The following is a 23,553-nucleotide window of genomic DNA, read 5'->3' on the forward strand; positions in this document are numbered from 1 at the left end:
CACACACACACACACACACACACACACACACACATTATATATATATACATATATACATACCACATCTTCTTCTTTTAACTTTTTAAAACATTTTATTTATTTATTTTGAGAGAGAGAGAGAGAGAGAGCCAGCAGGGGAGGGCAGAGGGAGAGACAGAGGGTCCGAAGCAGGCTCTACACTGACTGATACGGGACTTGGACTCACGAACCGTGAGATCATGACCTGAGTCAAAGTTGGATACTCAATCGACTGAGCCACCCAGGCACCCCATATATCATGTCTTCTTTATACACTCATTATTCGATGGGCACTTGGGCTGTTTTCGTAATTTAGCTATTATTGATAATGCTGTTATAAACATGGGGGTGCATGTATCCCTTTGAATTAGTATTTTTGTATTCTTTGGGTAAATACCTAGCAGTGTAATTGCTGGATCATAGGGTAGTTCTATTTTAACTTTTTGAGGAAAGGGGGTCTGTTTTAAAACTAATAAGTTTAGGGGCACCTGGGTGGCTCAGTTGGTAAAGTGTCCAACGCTTGATTTAGGCTCAGGTCATGATCTCATGGTTCGTAAGGAGATTGAGTCCTGCATTGGGCTCTGCTCTGGTAGCACAGAGCCTGCTTGGGATTCTTTCTCTCCTTCTCTCTACTCCTTCCCCACTCTCTCTCAAACTTAAAAAAATTAAAACGAATAAGTTTAGAGATGTGAGACGTTTTTATGGAAAGGAAGAAACAAAAAGAGCTACAGTGTCACACACTGTAATTAATTTTAAAGCAGAATGAATTTCATTTGGGTGTAATTTATTTTTATTGTGTAAAGATCTGAAGGAAATCCTCAGTCTGTTTTAAAATGTGGACCATGGGAGGGAGGAGAGGGTGGGTGATGGGTATTGGGGAGGGCACCTTTTGGGATGAGCACTGGGTGTTGTATGGAAACCAATTTGACAATAAATTTCATATATAAATAAAAAAATAAATAAATAAAAATAAAAAAAAAATAAAAAAAAATAAATAAAATGTGGACCATGAGCTTTCATTTTAGTTATGGAAAGGTACACTTTTCACTCATTACTGTGTAAAATGGATTGAAGTTTGAATTCTTTAAAGCACTAACCAAGTTTTATTTTTCTTTCCCCATGTGCATTACCTTTGAAACTTCAAGGGCTTGTTAAAGCCATATAAATTAGTGGCAGTAATTTATCTCTAAGTTCCTGGTGAATTAGTGGAGATTGGTGCCTGGTCTTTTGTTAGTTGGCCGGACTGTGATAGGGTCATTAAAAGCGATGGTAAAAGCCTAATGAGGAAGAGCATACTCTTTTAAAAAATGCTTAAAATTTAGTATTTTTATTTAATTGGTTTAAGTAAAAATATCTAAAAAAAAAAATACCTCACTGTAATGTCCTATGAGAAACAGTATGTAATAATACTGAGTTATAAAAATGGGACCAGCTCCGCTATTTCTCAAGGGATTGATTATAAAGAATTATGATTCACTAGACAGACAATACATCTACTACTGAGGAGACTGACTGGACTAATTTTCAAACAAGGAGGCCTGTTAAATTATTGAGTATCTTGCTTCCAACTGTAAAATGAGGGTGTTTTGCCTCTGTTTTGCTAGCATGGGGATTATCCCAGTGCATTTTAGGTCTCTGCATTAATAAAATAATTACCAAGTACCTGTACAGTGTCAGAACTTGGTACTAGTTTTTTGGTAGATGTCAGATATAAAGAAAATGTTATTTTCCTTTTATCAAAACTTGTTTACTAATTTTTAAAATACATTTTGCATACATTGCTTTGTTCTTAATAATTTGATGAGGGATGTTATTAGGTGTAAAAGATGTCCCCAGTTCTGCAGTTGGTAGACTTTGAGAGAGGGGATTTAAATAGGTGCTAGCTATGTCAGCTCTTATAAAGACCAAGAGCACAACATCCAGTTATAACTCAATGACGTTTCTGTGTCAGAATACCGTAATTTGATTTCTCTGTATTTTTATTTAAAAAATTTTTTTTAATGTTTTTATTTATTTTTGAGAGAGAGAAACAGAGCATGAGTGGGGGAGGGGCAGAGAGAGAGGGAGACACAGAATCCGAAGCAGGCTTCAGGCTCTGAGCTTTCAGCACAGAGCCCGTTGAGGGGCTTGAACTCGTGAACCGTGAGATCATGACCTGAGCTGAAGTTGGATGCTTAACCAACTGAGCCACCCAGGTGCCCCTGTATTTTTTTTTTTTAATAACCTCATTTGAATCAGGGGCAGACCTGAAATCGTTAGAATCTTTAATAATTCTTTCAGTATTTTCTCAGTCTTATAGCTTCTAGGTGGTGATTCTTATTTTTTTAATAGTTGGGTTTTTGAATAGAATGATATTTTCCCCTTATAATTCTTACATTTCAGAAATTTTTGTTGGTCATTGTGAATCCAGCTTAGAGTGGGGCATATGCCACTGAAACTCAGGAGAAAGATTGGGGGCTCATAATATTGTTTGGAAAGTAGCCCCATTGGGATAACATTGAAGGTGTTGAGGATAATGGCAGGAGATGGGGGGTAGGGAGAGAAACATGTGGTTGGATATTGACAATTTTGAGGACAGAATATAGAGTGATGGCAATGAAGATGTGGAAAGCCCTAAATGAGAGAGTGCCAGGTTAATGATTTAGGACTAATTTTGGAGAACAAGGGCTTTATGGTGAATTATTTCAGAAAACATGACAGACACAGGGTAAGAAGACAAACGGAGCAGGAGAGGGCCCAGGAAGCTGACTGGATGGGGTGATTGGAGTGGAGGGAGTGGGGATCTGACAGGAAATGTCTGCCCCAGTGGAGGTCAAGTGAATGACAAATATTGCTCAAGCACCTGCAGAACATTGTGTGGAGAGCTTTTTTTGAGGGGGATGGAATCTCAGAAGAGGCATTTGTCTATGAACTTGGGCTGGTGTTCAGACTTTCTGCTAAGACTCATTAACTGTAAGCTTTGAATAGTTGGGCAAATTCTGACCTGTTATTGTTTGTATCTAGGGTCTTTCTGAAGACTGCTTTTATAGTAAATGAGTTCTGTTACCACTCCCACAGTAAAACAGGCTTGCATTGGGGCGCCTGGGTGGCGCAGTCGGTTAAGCGTCCGACTTCAGCCAGGTCACGATCTCGCGGTCCGTGAGTTTGAGCCCCGCGTCGGGCTCTGGGCTGATGGCTCAGAGCCTGGAGCCTGTTTCCGATTCTGTGTCTCCCTCTCTCTCTCTGACCCTCCCCCGTTCATGCTCTGTCTCTCTCTGTCCCAAAAATAAATAAACGTTGAAAAAAAAAATTAAACAAACAAACAAAAAAAAAAGAGGCTTGCATTTTAAGCCTTACTAGTGTTTGTGTTGGATGGCTGTACCCGTGGGTGGGAATAATGGGAGCTTTATATGTTTGCCTGTCCTGAATTTTAGCTCCTTGGATATTTGTTGAGGAGGCTGAGAGAAGGGGATGATACATTGTATTTTAAGATGATCAGAACTGGAAGCATAGAGTTTAGAAATGATGGCTCAGGAGTCAGATTTAGGTTTATCTTTGCCACCTACTACTAGCTAGGAGTATTAGTTTTTCCATTTGTTCATTTGGGTATAATGTTACCTATTTTACAGGATTGTTTTGAATAGGTATAGTGTGTATGTATGTGCAGTATAATGGGGTAGAGTATGGCACAACAACTTAGTTAAATGACAGACTAGATGTTCTCCTTGTCTAAATCTGGACTCTTAAGTGTTTCAGCAGAGCCTGTCTTTGGTGGTGGTTAGTTCAGTCAATAGTAGAGAACACAAATTGGAGAAGGAATTTTGAAGCAGTAAGATTTATTTTTAGTCTCCAGTATACCAGTTACTCTTAATATTTTAATACGCTCTTTAATTGAAATGATATGACTTTTTATTTTAGCAAAATAAATTAGGTTTCAGCATCGTGGTAACCTTGGCCTTACCTAGAAGAAAGTGCTGCAAACATGTTATTTGCCCACTAATGGAAAGAACCAGTAGTGAATTTCACAGAACTTTTTTTTTTTTTAATCACTTATCTCCTTGTTGTTTTGGAGGCTTGCTAGTAAGATATACTACAGAATAGTGGAGGTGTTCATTTCGTAGGTTCTAAGAAATAATAAGTGTTATTCCCAAAGGCTTTGTGTCCTTTAGACCATTCAGTACTCTGAGTAACTCTGGGAAGTGCTGCAGCTCTCATGTTTTCTCGAAGACAGACGGAAGCTCAGGAAATCTCAGTGATTTTTACCTTGGTCAGTGGCGGAGCTGGGGCCATAATCTGGGTCTTCTCTCAGCACGCTTTCTCTACCTTTTCCTCTCAGACCTGCATGTCGAGGGATGTCAAGGGATTCAGCCTTAGTTATTTCTGAAAGATAATGGCAGAAATAAAGATAAGAATTCCCCAAATGTAGGAATTTCAGAGAAATAGTTTGTTTGTAAATTCTCAAGCTCATTCAGTTTAAAATGATTTCTATAATATGTTGCTCATTTATTACTTCAGATTCATTGCCTCAGTAATGACTTTCAAATAGGAATCTATTATTAGAGTGATTGGGCTGAGGTCTGATTGGACTAGAGTTAAGAGGCTGCATACTATAAATAGAGTGAGATAAAACATTTTATAGAATTTGATTTAATTTTTATGAAGTCTCATAAATTGGAACCTAGGATTTTCTCTAAAAGGATACTAGTTTTGACCAATTTCCAAATAGCAGACTTAACACTGTGGAGTTTTAAGCTGTAGATAGAGTGGCTGCTTAGGGAAATTTGGGAATTAAATTATTTCCCTTGGGACTTTTAATTATGTTACCTGAGGCAGAGCTTCATTAACTGCTGCATCAATAATTTTGCTAACCCAAAGCTTGAGGAAGTAAGATTAGTACACTGATTAGAGAATCATCTAGAGACCATATTAAAACAGAACAACCCTGAAAATTTTTAGTGGATAAGGGAGATCTGTGTGGTCATTGGCATAGTTATTGGAGAAGGCCTTACTGTTATACAGAAATGCATTTAATGCCCCTTTTAATAGCATCATAAGGAGATTGAAATGGATTTATAAGCATTGCAGTTTCCTCATGATTTCATAGGAATGATCCCAATATCTGATGTTTATGTGTGGTTATGAGAAAGGCATATAGTAAAAATACATAGTTTGTAAAGATTTTAAGCAGTTGTGAGTTATAATTGAATAATTGGTAAGTTCTAAGAAAACTAGAATCTTTTCCTATCACCAAAACTCTGGTATCAGTGATTCTATCCTTTTCTCTGTATCATCACCATTATTGCTATAAAACTATATTATTCCAGCAGTTTTACTAAAGTCTGGATAAGGATTTTTTTTATTATTCTGTATTTAAAATTTCCCATCGACATAAGAAGTTAATATTTATGCAGCCACTCTGGAAAACAGTGTGCAGGTTCCTCAAAAAATTAAAAATAGATCTACCCTATGACCCAGCAATAGCACTGCTAGGAATTTACCCATGGGATACAGGAGTGTTGATGCATAGGGGCGCTTGTACCCCAAGGTTTATAGCAGCACTGTCAGCAATAGCCAAATTATGCAAAGAGCCTAAATGTCCATCAACTGATGAATGGATAAAGAAATTGTGGTTTATATACACAATGGAGTACTACCTGGCCATGAGAAAGAATGAATATGGCCTTTTGTAACAACGTGGATGGAACTGGAGAGTGTTATGCTAAGCATAATAAATCATACAGAGAAAGACAGATATCATATGTTTTCACTCTTATGTGGATCCTGAGAAACTTAACAGAAGACCATGGGGGAGGGGAAGGGGAAAAAAAAGTTAGAGAGGGAGGGAGCCAAACCATAAGAGACTCTTAAAACCTGAGAATAAACTGAGGGTTGATGGGGGGTAGGAGGGTAGGGAGGGTGGGTGATGGGCATTGAGTAGGGCAGCTGTTGGGATGAGCACTGGTTGTTGTATGGAAACCAATTTGACAATAAATTTTATATAGAAAGAATAATATTTAGTTGAAGGAGCAGTAAAAGCACAATGATCTGTGGTTTAGAAGTGCTAAGAATTTTTCCCATAATTATAGTGGAATTTTTAGGAAATAATGTATCACATGCTAAAGTTGAAATGCATAGGGATGAGAGTGAGAAGGCAGAAGATATATTTTACTATTAGTATCTTGAGATGATGTCTGATGTTGAATATGACTTCTAAGCTAATGTACAAATAAATAATTTAAAAAGAAAAAACTACCCCCACCCTCAAAGAAAACGTGTGCCAAAAATGGAAAGCACACTTCAGACCATAGTCTTTGAAGCAATGATTTTTTGCTAACAACAACTGAGGGGTGGAGCCTTAACTTATACTTCCATTTGGAGTCAGGAATTTTATTGGTATACTTTCATACTAATGTTCATATAGAACCATATTATGCTAGTAGTAATCTTTGATCTTTAATAATTGATATATACATACATATATTACCTGAATAATGATTGCTTTATTTTTCATTTCTCAGTGAATTTAAGTGTACAGTATGATAATTTTGGCACATGACAGTTTGATTAATAAATGCTATTTTTATTAGTTTATTAACATTTGATTTTTTTTCCTCTTTCTCCTGGTTCCAGGGTGTGGATGAATGGAACATAGCTCGCCTAAATACGGTCTTGGATGTGGTTGAGGAAGAGTGCGGTATTTCTATTGAGGGTGTAAACACCCCTTATCTCTATTTTGGCATGTGGAAAACCACATTCGCGTGGCACACCGAGGATATGGACCTCTACAGCATTAATTATCTCCACTTTGGAGAGCCCAAGTCTTGGCAAGTTTCATGTTTAATATTCATTTGCTTAGGAGTTTTGAAATTTGGGTAATATGAACCTACTGAGGAGGATTTTTTCGTTTTATCTGGCGAATTCAGATTTATATGAGGTGAAATTTTTTGAGTGTAATAATTGATTATTTTCCGCTCTGCCCATGGTTTTACTCAAAACCATAAAGCTAGTGGTGACTTGTGTATCTAAAGTGGCTTGCATAGCATTTTGTGGGCCATGGGTTGATAGATACTGTAGTCTTGAAGAATTTGTTAGGCATTGTTACTTTTTTGAGCATTTGTTAGAAGGTATGCAGGAAATAGTTAAGAGTGAAAGTTGACCTCATGGATGTGGAGTATCCGGTAATCTTAATGATCTTCTGGTCCAGCCTTTTCTAAATAAATGACTAGTTTAGGAGAGGAGGGATGAATTCAGGAAGCCTATCATCGCTCTTTGGGTGATGGGCATGGGGAAAAGAATGCCATTGTTAATACGTGTTCTTAACTAGCAGTTTCCTGTGTTTGTGAGCCTCTTTCCTCATATTTCTGAGCAACGACTTACAGATGTACTACTTTGTAAAATACATCATGTAGTACACACATATGTAATCGTTACTTTGTCAGTCACCCTGGCCAATTTCATGTTTTGAACTTGTTTTTGTGGGTTTTAGTCTTAGGGGAGTTTAAGCATCAATTCTATTTTCTGTAATACATGGACATGCAGGAAAACACAGAAGCATACAAAGCGTCACCTTGACCAACCCAGGGAAGATAATGTTTCTGATGGATGTGAACATGATAGGATGCTCTTCAGGTGTTCGTGTCAGCCCAGTAGCTTTCTTGCCTCCAAGTTAAAGATAATGGTCTGTTTTCAAGTTCTCCTGCTGATTAAGTATTGAGATGCAGTTATTTGGGGATAATCTCCACACCCATTTTGCCATTATTACTTGTCTTTGAGGTTTTATCATTTGGTGAGATGTGAAGTTGTAAGCTTTCTCCAAAAAACTCAAATATAGCAAAAATTGCTAATGATCAAAAATGGCATTTAATTGGAAGGCAAGTTTTAGGTGGAAGAGGAAAGTTCTTAGGACATACAAGAAAAATTCAGACAGTTCTGATTTGTTGTGTTCTGATTTGTTGTTAAGGAGTCCCTTAACTCCACAACAAAAGTTAGGGGAAAGGCTGTTTAACTTTTTTTTTCTTAATAGGAAATTTATTATCAAATTGGTTTCCATACAACAACCAGTGCTCATCCCAACAGCTGCCCTCCTCAATGCCCATCACCCACCTTCCCTTTCCTCCCACCCCCCATCAACCCTCAGTTTATTCTCAGGTTTTAAGAGTCTCTTATGGTTTGGCTCCCTCCCTCTCTAACTTTTTGTGCCCCTTCCTCTTCCCCATGGTCTTCTGTTAAGTTTCTCAGGATCCACATAGGAGTGAAAACATATGGTATCTGTCTTTCTCTGTATGACTTACTTTACTTAGCATAACACTCTCCAGTTCCATCCACATTACTATAAAAGGCCATATTTCATTCTTTCTCAGGGCTACGTAGTATTCCATTGTATACATAAACCAGAACTTCTTTATCCATTCATCAGTTGATGGACATTTAGGCTCTTTCCATAATTTGGCTATTGTAGAAAGTGCTGCTATAAACATTGGGGTACAAGTGCCCCCATGCATCAGTACTCCTGTATCCCTTGGGTAAATTCCTAGCAGTGCTATTGCTGGGTCATAGGGTAGATCTATTTTTAATTTGTTGAGAAACCTGCACACTGTTTTCCAGAGCGGCTGCACCAGTTTGCATTCCCGCCAACAGTGCAAGAGGGTTCCCGTTTCTCCACATCCTCTCCAGAATCTATAGTCTCCTGATTTGTTCATTTTGGCCACTCTGTCTGGCATGAGGTGGTATCTCAGTGTGGTTTTGATTTGTATTTCCCTGATGAGGAGTGATGTTGAGCATCTTTTCATGTGCCTGTTGGCCATCTGGATGTCTTCTTTAGAGAAGTGTCTATTCATGTTTTCTGCCCATTTTTTCACTGGATTATTTGTTTTTCGGGTGTGGAGTTTGGTGAGTTCTTTATAGATTTTGGATACTAGCCCTTTGTCCGATATGTCATTTGCAAATATCTTTTCCCATTCCGTTGGTTGCCTTTTAGTTTTGTTGATCGTTTCCTTTGCAGTGCAGAAGCTTTTTATCTTCATGAGTTCCCAATAGTTCACTTTTGCTTTTAATCCCCTTGCCTTTGGATATGTGTCAAGTAAGAAATTGCTGTGGCTGAGGCCAGAGAGGTTTTCTCCTGCTTTCTCCTCTAGGGTTTTGATGGTTTCCTGCCTCACATTCAGGTCCTTTATCCATTTTGAGTTTATTTCTGTGAATAGTATAAGAAAGTGGTCTAGTTTCATCCTTCTGCATGTTGCTGTTCAGTTCTCCCAGTACCATTTGTTAAAGAGACTGTCTTTTTTCCATTGGATATTCTTTCCTGCTTTGTCAAAGATTAGTTGGCCATACTTTTGTGGGTCCAATTCTGGAGTCTCTATTCTATACCATTGGTCTATGTGTCTGTTTTTGTGCCATACTATGCTGTCTTGATGATTACAACTTTGTAGTAAAAGCTAAAGTCTGGGATTGTGATGCCTCCCGCTTTGGTTTTCTTCTTCAATATTACTTTGGCTATTCAGGGTCTTTTGTGGTTCCATATGGATTTTAGGATTGCTTGTTCTAGTTGCGAGAAGAATGCTCGTGCAATTTTAATTGGGATTGCATTGAATGTGTAGATCGCTTTGGGTAGTGTTGACATTTTAACAATATTTATTCCAATCCATGAGCACGGGATGTTTTTCCATTTCTTTGTATCTTCTTCAATTTCCTTCATAACCTTTCTATAGTTTTCAGCATACAGACCTTTTACATCTTTGGTTAGGTTTATTCCTAGGCATTTTATGCTTCTTGGTGCAATTGTGAATGGGATCAGTTTCTCTATATGTCTTTCTGTTGCTTCATTATTAGTGTATAAGAATGCAACTGATTTCTGTACATTGATTTTGTATCCTGTGACTTTGCTGAATTCATGTGTAAGTTCTAGCAGACTTTTTGGTGGAGTCTATCGAGTTTCCAAGTATAATATCATGTCACCTGCAAAAGTGAAAGCTTGACCTCATCTTTGCCAATTTTGATGCCTTTGATTTCCTTTTGTTGTCTGATTGCTGATGCTAGACCTACCAACACTGTTAAACAACAGCGGTGTGAGTGGACATCCCTGTCCTGTTTCTGATCTCAGGGGGAAAGCTCTCAGTTTTTCCCCATTGAGGATGATATTAGCTGTGGGCTTTTCATAAATGGCTTTTATGATGTTTAAATATCTTCCTTCTATCCCGATTTTCTTGAGGGTTTTTATTAAGAAAGGATGCTGAATTTTGTCAAATGCTCTTTCTGCATCAGTTGACAAGATCATATGGTTTTTATCATTCTTTTATTAATGTGATGTATCACATTGATTGATTTGCAAATATTGAACCAGCCCTGCATCCCAGGAATGAATCCCACTTGATCATGGTGAATAATTCTTTTTATATGCTGTTGAATTCGATTTGCTAGTATCTTATTGAGAATTTTTGCATCCATATTCATCAGGGATATTGGCCTGTAGTTCTCTTTTTTTTCTGGGTCTCTGTCTGGTTTGGGAATCAAAGTAATACTGGCTTCATAGAATGAGTCTGGACGTTTTCCTTCCCTTTCTATTTTTTGGAACAGCTTGAGAAGGATAGGTATTATCTCTGCTTTAAATGTCTGGTAGAATTCCCCAGGGAAGCCATCTGGTCCTGGACTCTTATTTGTTGGGAGATTTTTGATAACTGATTCAGTTTCTTTGTTGGTTATGGGTCTGTTCAAATTTTCTATTTCTTCCTGTTTGGGTTTTGAAAGTGTGTGGGTGCTTAGGAATTTGTCCATTTCTTCCAGGTTGTCCAGTTTGTTGGCATGTAATTTTTCATAGCATTCCCTGATAATTGCTTGTATTTCTAAGGGATTGGTTGTAATAATTCCATTTTCATTCATGATTTTACCTATTTGGGTCCTCTCCCTTTTCTTTTTGACAAGCCTGGCTAGAGGTTTATCAATTTTGTTTATTTTTTCAAAAAACCAACTCTTGGTTTCATCGATCTGCTCTACCGGTTTTTTACATTCTATATTGTTTATTTCTGCTCTGAATGTTATTAATTCTCTTCTTCTGCTGGGTTTGGGGTGTCTTTTCTCTTCTGCTTCTATTTCCTTTAGGTGTGCTGTTAGATTTTGTATTTGGGATTTTTCTTGTTTCTTGAGATAGGCCTGGACTGCAATGTATTTTCCTCTCAAGACTGCCTTTGCTGCATTCCAAAGCATCTGGATTGTTGTATTTTCATTTTCATTTGTTTCCATATATTTTTAAATTTCTTCTCTAATTGTCTGGTTGACCCATTTATTCTTTAGTAGGATGTTCTTTAACCTCCATGCTTTTGGAGATTTTCCAGACTTTGTCCTGTGGTTGATTTCAAGTTTCATGGCATTGTGATCTGAAAGTGTTCATGGTATGATACTTATGAAGGGCTGTTTTGTGACCCAGTGTGTGATATATCTTGGAGAATGTTCCATGTGCACTCGAGAAGAAAGTATATTCTGTTATTTCAGGATGCAGAGTTATAAATATATCTGTCACATCCATCTCATCCAATGTATCATTCAGGGCCCTTATTTCTTTATTGATCCTGTGTCTAGATGATCTATCCATTGTTGTAAGTGGGGTATTAAAGTCCCCTGCAATTACCACATTCTTATCAATAAGGTTGCTTATGTTTGTGATTGTTTTATATATTTGGGGGCTCCCGTATCCGGCGCATAGACATTTATAATTGTTAGCTCTTCCTGATGGATAGACCCTGTAATATATAATGCCGTTCTTCATCTCTTGTTACAGCCTTTAATTTAAAGTCAGTTTGTCTGATATGAGTATGGCTAGTCCAGCTTTCTTTTGACTTCCAGTAGCATGATAGATAGTTCTCCATGCCCTCACTTTCAATCTGAAGGTGTCCTCAGATCTAAAATCAGTCTCTTGTAGACAGCAAATAGATGGGTCTTGTTTTTATCCATTCTGATACCCTATGTCTTTTGGTTGGAGCATTTAGTCCATTTAAATTCAGTGTTATCATTGAAAGATATGGGTTTAGAGTCATTGAGATGTCTGTAGGTTTCATGCTTGTAGTGGTGTCTCTGGTACTTTGTGGTCCTTGCAACATTTCACTCACAGAGTCCCCCTTAGGATCTCTTGTACGGCTGGTTTAGTGGTGATGAATTTCTTCAGTTTTTGTTTGTTTGGGAAAACCTTTATCTCTCCTTCTATTCTGAATGATGGACTTGCTGGATAAAGGATTCTTGGCTGCTTATTTTTTCTGTTCCTCACATTGATGATTTGTTGCCATTCCTTTCTGGCCTGCCAAGTTTCAGTAGATAAGTCTGCTACTACTCTTTTGTGTCTACCTTTGTAAGTTAGGTCCTGATTATCCCTAGCTGCTTTCAGGATTCTCTCTTCATCCTTGTATTTTGCCAGTTTCACTATGATATGTCTTGCAGAAGATCGATTCAAGTTACGTCTCAAGGGAGTTCTCTGTGCCTCTTGGATTTCAATGCCTGTTTGCTTCCCCAGATCAGGGAAGTTCTAAGCTATGATTTGTTCAAATACACCTTCAGCCCCTTTCTCTCTCTCTTCTTCTTCTGGAATTCCTATGATACGGATATTGTTCCATTTCATTGCATCACTTAGTTCTCTAATTCTCCCGGATTTTTTTTTATCTCTCTTTTTCTCAGCTTCCTCTTTTTCCATAATTTTATCATCTAATTCACCTATTCTCTCCTCTGCCTCTTCAGTCCATGCTATGGCTACCTCCATTTTATTTTGCTCCTCATTTATAGCATTTTTAAGTTCCTCATGACTATTTTTTAGTCCCTTGATCTCTGTAGTAATAGATTCTCTGCTGTTCTCTATGCTTTTTTCAAGCCCAGCAGTTAATTTTATGACTATTATTCTAAATTCTTGTTCTGTTATATTGCTTAAATCAGTTTTGATCAATTCGTTAGCTGTTGCTACTTCCTGGAGTTTCTTTTGAGGAGAATTCTTCCGTTTTGACGTTTTGGTTAGTCCCTGCAGTAACTCCAAACTGCAGGGCAGTTCCCCTGTGCTGTCCTGAGAAACTTGTGTTGGTGGGCAGGGTCACAGTCAGACCCCAACCCATGGCTGAGGCCACAGTCAGACTGGTATGTACCTTATCTTCTCCTCTCCCAGGGGCAGGACTCACTGTGGAGTGGTGTGCCCCCTGTCTGGGCTGCTTGCACACTGCCAGGGTTGTGGTGCTGCTTCAATAGGATCTGGCCAAGGGCGTTTTAAATGGGGTGGATCTGAAGGGTGCACAGGGCCAGGAGGGGGTGGCTTACCTAGCTTTACCATGGGTGGTACCCTGCGGGAGGGGCCCTACAGCACTGGGAGGGAGGTAGGCCCCTTTGGAGGGTTGGATCCACAGAAGTATAGCATTGGGCATTTGCGCAGTGCAAGCCAGTTGGATGACAGGAACTGGTTCCCTTTGGAATTCCAGCTGGGGGATGGGAGAGGGAAATGGCGCTTGCCAGAGCCTTTGTTTCCCCACCAAGCTCTGTGTTTCTGGGGCTCAACAACTCTCTCTCCCAGCGTCGTCTCACCCTCTCTGCTCTCTGATAGCAGAGCTGTTGACTTTTAACATTCTAGATGTTAAGTCCCACTGGCTGTCAGAACTCATGGAATCTGGCTCCTCCGCTTTTGGAAACCAGACTTCAGGGGCTCTGCCTTGCCCTGCGGACTGCTCCTCCACTGCCCTGGCTCCCTCCCGCCAGTCCGTGTAGCACGCACCACCTCTCCGCCCTTCCTACACTCTTCCGTGGGACTTTTGTCTACACTTGGCTCTGGAGAGTCTGTTCTGCTAGTCTTCTGGCTGTTTTCTGGGTTGTTTAGGCAGATGTGGGTGGAATCTAAGCAATCAGCAGGATGAGGTGAGCCCAGCATCCTTCTACGCCACCAACTTCTCCGGTTCATTTAACTTATTTTAAAGGTGTTTTATTTGCACATTTCATTTGATAAAGTCTTAGCATTCTGCTCTCTTAATGGAATAAATCAAAATCAAACAGTTTTAGCAGGTGGTCTAGGACCCAGAGAGGCTTTTGTGACAGAATGGTATGATGGGACTATTCATGACAGAGGTGTTTCCTCAGGGCTGGTTTTGAGCACATGCTTTAGATCCTGGGGGTTTCTGTCATATTTATTCAACACCACTGTAACATCTCTTGGAATGTCATCCTTTAGTACTTTGGGGACTTAGCTTTGAGAGACTTGGAGAGATATTTTAAGGAATCCATAGGCATTTGGGCTGTTTCTCAACTGCATAGTTACCTCTGTGCTCTTTGTGACATTCACTTTTAGTGTGAACCAAATTAAATGAAATGGATAAATTGAACATGTTGGTAAAATCTAATGTATAGGCAACTATGTACTATATATTTTCCTTAAAAATCTGAAAAGCTAGTAGCAAAACTTTTCTGGAAGTGTTTTAGAAATCAGTTAATGAGAATGCCTGGAAACAATAATTTGAGATTTTCCTATTAGAGGAGTTTAGATGATATCTCTGCTTTCTTATCAAGAAAGATGATCTCCCCACCCTGTCTGGGGAACAGGATTATATTATCTCCTAAAGATCATTTAGGGGAGAGTATTCTGATCAGGGAGAAGACTGACTCTAGAGTCTTGGGTCTTTGTGAAAGAATACCACTGTTCATGAGTGATAATAATTATGCCCATTTTCAAAGAATTTCTTTCTGCCAGCATCTATATTTTCTGTAGTTAATTACTCTATTAGTTATTATAGACTCCATTATATGCATTAATGGTAGATTTATAATATCACTATTATCTTTAACCTTGACTATTATTTATAATGATAAAATAATAAAACACAACAGTGAGTTATGACTGCTAATCTACATTCCATTTTCTAAGATAACTACTGTAGGAAAAGAATTATATAAATGACTCTAAGGCTATTTCCTGACAGATTTATGAAAGATTATATTAGTTCAGCATAAATAATTTTGAGGTAAATTCTATTATTAAAATTCATTTTAGTACTCATCATAATACATGTTAAATGAGTTTTGAATGATGGTAGAAACAGTACAAATTCATGTAAATATTGGGAGGTGGACAGTGTCTGTTGGCAGAACTTAGACTCAAGGGGCCAGCAATCTGGGCTCTAGTCCTTATTCTGCTGGTAACATTTGTGGCTTTGGCCAAATAACTGTACTTCTTTGGAGCTCAGTTTACTCACCCACAAAATGACAAGGTTAATCATGATAATCTCTGATGCTCTAATTCTGTGATTTGTGATCAGAACCATGGGAATATTTCTACTTACTCTGTCTATAAAATGAGAAGATGAGGAGGTGACATCAGGTTCTCTATGTGCATGTGTGTACATGTGCTGGTTCCCTTCAGCTGTCTTCACCTTGTTGAGTCGAATGTGGGATGGTTGCCTTTACTTTTCTCCAGGGAATGCCCACACCTGTGCTTGACATCTCTGACCTGAGCAATGTGTCTTCCTTCTTCTAGCCTTATAGGCTGTTGTTGAACTTCAACTTCTACTACTAAACTAACTACTTTCACTACTTCTCCTCCTACCCCTCCTTCTACTACTGCTTCTCCTCCCCCCTCCTACTTCCGCCCCTCCTCCTCTCCCCCTCCCTGTTTCTACCCACCCCCCTCCCCTGCTCTTCTTCCCACTTCTCTTCTTCCCGTCCCCCTTCTCCCCCTCCCCCCCTTTTCCTTCTTCCTTTCTACCTGCAGGCATCAAGTTTTGGAAATGATTATTGTAAAACTGCCTAAGATTCCCTCCTTAATTCCATGTCTACACTGGTCTCTGCGTCTTCTGCCTGTGTATCCCTTAGTTATTGCCTGAAGGCCTTCTGGACTGTGCGCTGCCCCTACCTTAGACACCTGTTTTTGTACTTTTAATGTGCTTCTGACTACCTCCTTGCCCTTTCCTGTGTCTGTCTTGAAGTTGGGGTCTGTGTCTATTTGCCTTTGAATCATCAGCACTTAACAAAGAGTCTAGCTATAGGACTGAGGCTCTGTAATTCTTGTTTGGATTAGGAGAGTGTTAAATTGTTTTGGAACAATCTGTTTAGGGACAGACAAGGAAATATATAGAACATTTTATAAAGATTTTTTTTTGTTTGTTTAAAATGTAACTGTTAAGAATACGCAGTTTCCTGAGATTTCAGAGTAGCTGCAGATATGCACAGCTCCAGATGGAAGCCCTGAGACATACTTTGCTGGACACTGAATGAATATGGAGCTATACTGAAGAGACTAGAGGAGGTGATGATTTACTTAAACATTTTTGGTGTAAAGGTTTAAGGGAGAAAGAATGTTTTTTTTTTTTTAATTTATATATGAAATTTATTGTCAAATTGGTTTCCATACAACACCCAGTGCCCATCCCAAAAGGTGCCCTCCTCAATACCCATCACACACCCTCCCCTCCTTCCCACCCCCCATCAACCCTCAGTTTGCTCTCAGTTCTCAACAGTCTCTTATGCTTTGGCTCTCTCCCACTCTAACCTCTTTTTTTTTTTTTCCTTCCCCTCCCCCATGGGTTCCCACCAAGTTTCTCAGGATCCACATAAGAGTGAAACCATGTGGTATCTGTCCTTCTCTGTATGGCTTATTTCACTTAGCATCACACTCTCCAGTTCCATCCACGTTGCTACAAAAGGCCATATTTCATTTTTTCTCATTGCCACGTAGTATTCCATAGTGTATATAAACCACAATTTCTTTATCCATTCATCAGTTGATGGACATTTAGGCTTTATGCAGAATTTGGCTATTGTTGAGAGTGCTGCTATAAACATTGGGGTACAAGTGCCCCTATGCATCAGTACTCCTGTGTCCCTTGGATAAATTCCTAGCAGTGCTATTGCTGGGTCATAGGGTAGGTCTATTTTTAATTTTCTGAGGAACCTCCACACTGCTTTCCAGAGTGGCTGCACCAGTTTGCATTCCCACCAACAGTGCAAGAGGGTTCCCGTTTCAGGGAGAAAGAATGTTTTAAATAAGCAGATAGAAAGCTGTTTTAGCAGTTAGTGGTAAAGTATTTATTTTCTTGGAATGAACATTGACTTTGGAGCCAGAAGACCTATTTTAAAATCTCAGTCTGTCACTTACCAGCTGAATAAGTTAGGGCAAATCATGAGTTTCCTTAACTGCTGATCGCAGGCATGATTTATCCTCTGCCTCTATAGGGTTGCTAGGAGAGTTCAGGGATATACTTTGTAAAAGAGCTTTGTAAACTGTAAAGTACCATACAAATATTTTCACTTACTATTATTTTAATAACATTATGAAAATAAATCTTTTTTTTGTCATAGTAATGACTCAAAGCCATAACTTGGCATGATGTGTCTATATATAATACAGTAGGGGTTTCAAGGATAAATACAATATAATTCTTCCTTTCAAGTGTTATGTGTGATAATGTTAATTACTGGAAGATATAGAATTTAGATGGTACCTTGAATCCTTCTTCTGGAGACTGTCCAAACATTGAATATGAGACTTTCAGATTTATTCAAGTATTTTTTTAAAAGAACAAAGAAGGTGGTGTTACATTGATCTATGCATGTTTAATATATATCTTCTCCATCAAAATGTGAGCTCCTAGAGAAGGGGACCCTGTTAGTTTTGTTCACTAACACATATCCCTTGCCTGGCACAATATCTGGCATGATTGTGGCACACAGTACTCATGTATCTGGCATGATTGTGGCATGATTGTGGCACAAAGTACTCAATATTTGTTAAATAAACAGCTTTATGGATGAATTTCTTACTTAGATTTTTTTCTTTAAACACCTAATGCAGAACATTGCTTTAGGGATTGGATAACCTGATAATATTCAATGATACATTGAATTAGCAACCCATGGTATTAATTCCTACTTACCCACTTGGTAAGTTTAGACACATTAATATATTCTATTTTTAAATGTTAAGACTAATTGGATAATGGTGACAGCTGTATCCTTTTTGATGGTTTGTATAAAAAAAATACTCTTGGAATTAGTTTGTTTCTGGTTTTAATTACTATTCCTAGGGAAAATTGCCCTGTAAATAGGAAAAATAGACTTGCATAAATACTTTATCTAGTATTAATGAAATTAACTGCATAAGTTATTATTATTTTTAGGCATATGGATGGATAGTTTTTTTAAGGTATTATTAAAAAAGGTGTAAGAAATTGGAAATCTGCTAAAAAGTATGGTGTTTATTTTGTACTTAGCTACTGATAATATTATTAGGAAGAAAAGGGTACAGTGATAAATGGCATAAAAAATTATTTGATCAAATGGATTATAGTTTACTTAAACCTGAGCCTGACTTCCAAATAAATACTATTGTACAGGCACACATACACATACTTGTGGTCCAAACATTGAGTCTTGTAGACGCCTGCTCAGCAGAGTTCCCTAAAAGAAGCATCTGTGAGATCTAGTGTTTGCAATTTTCAGAGCAAATCTCACTGTTTTCACTGAAGTGATGTGATGTAATGCCTTTTTACTAACTGATCCATAAGTGTGCGTTCTCATACAGGAACTCTGAACTTACATTAAGTACTCTTGGTATCCCTGGAAGACAGAGCAGGGGCTTGTAAATTCCTCCAGGATGCCTCTTATTGTTGGTACTTTCACTTAAAGTTATCATCGTCACCTACAAAAGCCAGAAAAATCCCTTCAAATGAAAAGAAATTGCTGAGTCAAATCCATAACTCTTAGGGAAAAATAAGATTGTTAATGCAAATTTATTTACTTTGGAGTTCACGGAAAACAAACATTAGTGCTGTAAGTTTTGCACATTACCATGGCAAATGTTGTAGTTCAACAGTTACTTTGCCTAGCTTATCTTTTTCCCCATATTTCTTCTCTCCTTTTCAGATGGTTTTAATCTTACTGTTTAGATAGTACTTTGTAGAAAATACATACTACTTCATATTTGTTTTGCAAAAGTTATTCCTTGACTTGAGCATATAGGAAAATTGTGTGTGTGTGTGTGTGTGTGTGTGAGATTACATATCTACAGGGAGGCTTGCAAATAGATTTATGTCTTACTTCTATGATCTCAAATGTATTTGTTCTTTGTAAGCTTACTTTCCAAGGAGTAGGGCTTGACTAGGATGGTGAAGTATGTTTTGTTTTTGGTGACTCCATTCCATTTAGTGAAGTCCTTTTATGTGTGCCAAGAACCATGCTAATCACTTCAAGAAAGCACAGAGTTTTTCAGGGGCACCTGGGTGGCTCAGTTGGGTGAGTGTACTGCTTTTGATTTCAGCTCAGGTCATGATCTCATGGATTTGTGGGATTGATCCTCATGGTGGGCTCTACGCTGACAGTGTGGAGCCTACTTGGGATCCTCTCCCTTCCCCTCTCTCTCTGCCCCTCCCCTACTCATGTGCACATGTACTCTCTCTCTCAAATAAAATAAACTTAAAAGCAGAGAGGTTTTCAGACTTATGTAAGTGAAGTTTATTTAGAAGGTCAATATATAAAACTGAAAATAAAAGAAGAGCTGACTTGGCTGAAATGTCAGGTGGGACATTTGGTGGGACACTCTCCCTCAGTAACTCCTTCCTTGAAGCACTTTCATCTGGAGACTCTGGGCCCAGGATTGGGGGGTGATGGTGGGCATGGAAAACAGTTTGAAAATCAGTCATTTGATCCTTTAGTAATAGAAAACATTATTGCTGATTGTGTTATCTGTTGAGTATTTTGGAGAGTATTTAAAAAAAATTTTTAAATGTGTATTTATTTTTGAGGGGGCAGGGAGGGGCAGAGAGAGAGGGTGACACAGCATCCAAAGCAGGCTCCAGGCTCCAAGCTGTCAGCACGGAACCTGACGTGGGGCTCAAACTCATGAACAGTGAGATATGACCTGAGCCAGTTGGGCGCTTAACCAACCGAGCCACCCAGGTGCCCCAGTATTTTGGAGAGTATTAAGGTGGAAAGACTTCTTTCTACATAAATGGCCTATATTTGATAGCAACTAACAGTTAATAGTACCTCTTAGGGAAAAGAAAATGTTAGTAGTGGGTAGAACACACTTAGAAAATATTCAGTGGATTAAGTAATACGAAATGCATTCTTTCTTGAAAATCAAGTTTTGTGCAGTTATTGTTTTTACTAAGTTTTATAAGGATTTCAGACAAAAATTAACTTGATTTTTATGATTACTCAGGATATTAACTTACATGTATATGGATACTGAACTGTATTTTGAATCCCAGATGAAAAAGAACTGCTTATATTTTTAATGTTCAGTTATTCATTAAAATTTCCTTGTTAGGCCTTTTTTTTTTTTTTTTTTTTCCTGCAGTTCCCTCATCTGTGACTATCTGCAGATGTGGCTGGTAGAGTTTCTCTTTTTCATCTAATTGTTCTTTTAGGAAATGGGCCATAAGATAGCATAAGGGTGGGCCTAAGCTCTGGCTCAGTTCCTTTGCTCAGGGGCTTTTTTCTCTGTAGGGTCTCAGCTCAAATACCCCATTCTCTACACCATGCTTTTAGATGCCTCGCTTTGAGTGACACCTCCTTACAAACCCCTTAATTGTAGCGCAGATTGCTCAGGGAGCCCACTCTGAAACTCAGATTTGTGTACCAGAGGTGTCTGTGATAACACCTGTGAGGGCGAGGGAAGGCAGGACCGCACAGAAGGGGAAGTGAAACTGCAGTAGAGCCATGGCAGATCCCACAGGCAGCTGGAACTGTCAGGTCCCTTCTGAATTACCCCAAACTGAAACAAGAGGATCTGGCTTTTATATTCTTGTATGGATCACTCATTGGATACTGGCTACCACTGCCTCCTGTTCTAGAGGCCATGATGTTGGGAGAGGGAACATGACTTTGAGTGGGTGTAAGTGGAGCCTTCCTTTAGAGAATGGAATGAAGGCCTCATCTGGAAGGGAGTACCTACCACAGCATCCCTTATAGTCCTATGTTCTGTTTCTCACATTCATCTGTTTTTATGAACTGAAAATGAAGTAAGTGATCCTCTCTTTTCCACAGTTAACTAATGAGACTTTATAATTTAAAATATGAATGCTTAAAGTTTAATAAATGCACAAATATTAAAACTTGTTAACATCATCAGTAATGTGAAAATGTAATCACACATATAAAATCCATAGTTGTTCAGTCTTCTTTTTGACACAGGAGTATGCCTTGATTAAAAAGTATAGTGTAAATTAACCACTTAAGAAAGATTGAATTTTGTGGAATATAAATAGGTATTTTACTTTTTGATTCATGAAGTTTTGTGTAACAAGAACCAAGGAAAACTTTTGTACTTGTTTAATGGTTTTGTTCTTTATATCTGCATTTTATTTAAAGTGCTGTTGTCTTTTGCTTGGTGAATACTGTAATTTTAGTTTGAGAGGTCAGTGACTTTTTTGTTTCAATTGTGAGTTTTAAGAGAGATAAAGGTATGGGGCACCTGGGTGGCTCAGTCAACTGAGCATCTGACTTCAGCTCAGGTCGTGATCTTGTGGTTTGTGAGTTTGAGCCCCACATATGCTGTCTGCCTGTCAATGCAAAGCCCACTTTGGATCCTCTGTCCCCCTCTCTCTGCCCCTCCTCTGCTTGTGCTCTCCCCAAAATAAATGAATATTTACAAAAATGTAATAAAGCGAGAGAAGATGGCGGTGTAGGAGGATGCTGGGCTCACCGTGCATCCTGATGATCACTTAGATTCCACCTACACCTGCGTAAATAACCCAGAAAACCACCAGAAGACTAGCAAAATGGAGTCTCCGGAGCTAAGCGCAGATGAGAGACCCACGGAAGAGGGTAGGAAGGGCGGAGAGGCAGTGTGCTCTGCACAGATTGGCAGGAGGGAGCCGGGGCGGAGGGGCAGCCTGCTGGCCAAGCAGAGCCCCCGAGTCTGGCTTGCAAAAACAGAGGGGCCAGATGGAGTGTGTTCCGACAGCAAGCATGACTTAGCATCTGGGAGGTCATAAGTTAACAGCTCTGCTCAGAAAGCAGGAAGGATGGAGGACAAAGGGAGGGAGAGTTGCTGAGCCCCAGGACGACAGAGCTCAGTTTGGCAGGAACAAAGGTGCTCGCCAGCGCCATCTCCCTCACCCATCCCCCAGCCAAAATCCCAAAGGGAACCAGTTCCTGCCATGGAACTTGCTTGCTCCGTGCAACCACCCAACGCTGAACTTCTGCGGAGCCATCCCTCCGGCAGCGGGTCTGACTCCCTTCTGCTGCCACAGGGCCCCTCCTGAAGTGGATCACCTAAGGAGAAACGAACTAAGCCTGCCCCTCCTGTCCCTGTGAACCTTGCCTACCCACCCCAGCTAATACGCCAGATCACCAGCACCACAAGCCTGGCAGTGTGCAAGTAGTCCAGATGGGCCAAACCACCCCACAGTGAATCCCACCCCTAGGAGTGGGGAAGAGAAGGCACCCCAGTGGTGGGCTGGGGGCAGACATCAGGTCTGACTGCGACTCTGCCCACCAACTCCAGTTATACACCACAGCACAGGGGAAGTGCCCTGCGGGTCTGCACACTCCAGGGACTATCCAAAATGACCAAACGGAAGAATTCCCCTCAAAAGAATCTCCAGGAAATAACAACAGCTAATGAACTGATCAAAAAGGATTTAAATAATATAACAGAAAGTGAATTTAGAATAATAGTCATAAAATTAATCGCTGGGCTTGAAAACAGTATAGCTGACAGCAGAGAATCTATTGCTACAGAGATCAAGGGACTAAAGAACAGTCAGGAGGAGCTGAAAAATGCTTTAAACGAGATGCAAAATAAAATGGAAATGACCACGGCTCGGATTGAAGAGGCAGAGGAGAGAATAGGTGAACTAGAAGATAAAATTATGGGAAAAGGGAAGCTGAGAAAAAGAGAGATAAAAAAATCCAGGAGTATGAGGGGAAAATTAGAGAACTAAGTGATACACTAAAAAGAAATAATATACGCATAATTGGTATCCCAGAGGAGGAAGAGAGAGGGAAAGGTGCTGAAGGTGTACTTGAAGAAATAATAGCTGAGAACTTCCCTGAACTGGGGAAGGAAAAAGGCATTGAAATCCAAGAGGCACAGAGAACTCCCTTCAGACGTAACTTGAATCGATGTTCTGCATGACATATCATAGTGAAACTGGCAAAATACAAGGATAAAGAGAAAATTCTGAAAGCAGCGAGGGATAAACGTGCCCTCACATATAAAGGGAGACTTATAAGACTCGTGACTGATCTCTCTTTTGAAACTTGGCAGGCCAGAGAGGATTGGCAGGAGATCTTCAATGTGTTGAACAGAAAAAAATATGCAGCGAAGAATCCTTTATCCAGCAAGTCTGTCATTCAGAATAGAAGGAGAGATAAAGGTCTTCCCAAACAAACAAAAACTGAAGGAATTCGTCACCACTAAACCAGCCCTACAAGAGATCCTAAGGGGGATCCTGTGAGACAAAGTATCAGAGACATCACTACAAGCATAAAACATACAGACATCACAATGACTCTAAACCCATATCTTTCTATAATAACACTGAATGTAAATGGATTAAATGCGCCAACCAAAAGACATAGGGTATCAGAATGGATAAAAAACCAAGACCC

General features: G+C 39.3%; 1 protein-coding gene and 1 long non-coding RNA gene across 16 annotated transcripts in view; one reads left to right on the forward strand and one right to left on the reverse strand.

Moving 5' to 3' along the window:
• The window catches only part of KDM4C (lysine demethylase 4C), a 473,115-nt gene that overhangs the window by 91,116 nt on the left and 358,446 nt on the right, over positions 1–23,553 (forward strand). For 13 of the 14 annotated variants that reach the window (XR_005786297.1, XM_040460839.1, XM_040460852.1 and 10 more), the window contains one exon: positions 6,628–6,821. The exons of the other annotated variant lie outside the window; for it this stretch is intronic. Coding sequence is in view for 12 of the 13 variants with exons in the window: in XM_040460839.1 (XP_040316773.1) it covers positions 6,628–6,821 (194 nt within the window). In the remaining variant the exon portion in view is untranslated. The remainder of the gene's footprint in view (positions 1–6,627; positions 6,822–23,553) is intronic. 14 annotated transcript variants of the gene reach the window in all.
• Positions 1–23,553, reverse strand: part of LOC121020812 (uncharacterized) — an 86,799-nt gene that overhangs the window by 34,574 nt on the left and 28,672 nt on the right. For both annotated transcript variants that reach the window (XR_005786298.1, XR_005786299.1), the window contains exons 3-4: positions 18,533–18,634; positions 4,261–4,377 (exon numbers count right to left, since the gene is read on the reverse strand). This is a non-coding gene — a long non-coding RNA (uncharacterized LOC121020812). The remainder of the gene's footprint in view (positions 1–4,260; positions 4,378–18,532; positions 18,635–23,553) is intronic.

Source organism: Herpailurus yagouaroundi, unplaced genomic scaffold (assembly GCF_014898765.1).
Source record: "Herpailurus yagouaroundi ecotype Mexico unplaced genomic scaffold, PumYag 252, whole genome shotgun sequence".
In the NCBI taxonomy this organism is placed as follows: Eukaryota; Metazoa; Chordata; class Mammalia; order Carnivora; family Felidae; genus Herpailurus; species Herpailurus yagouaroundi.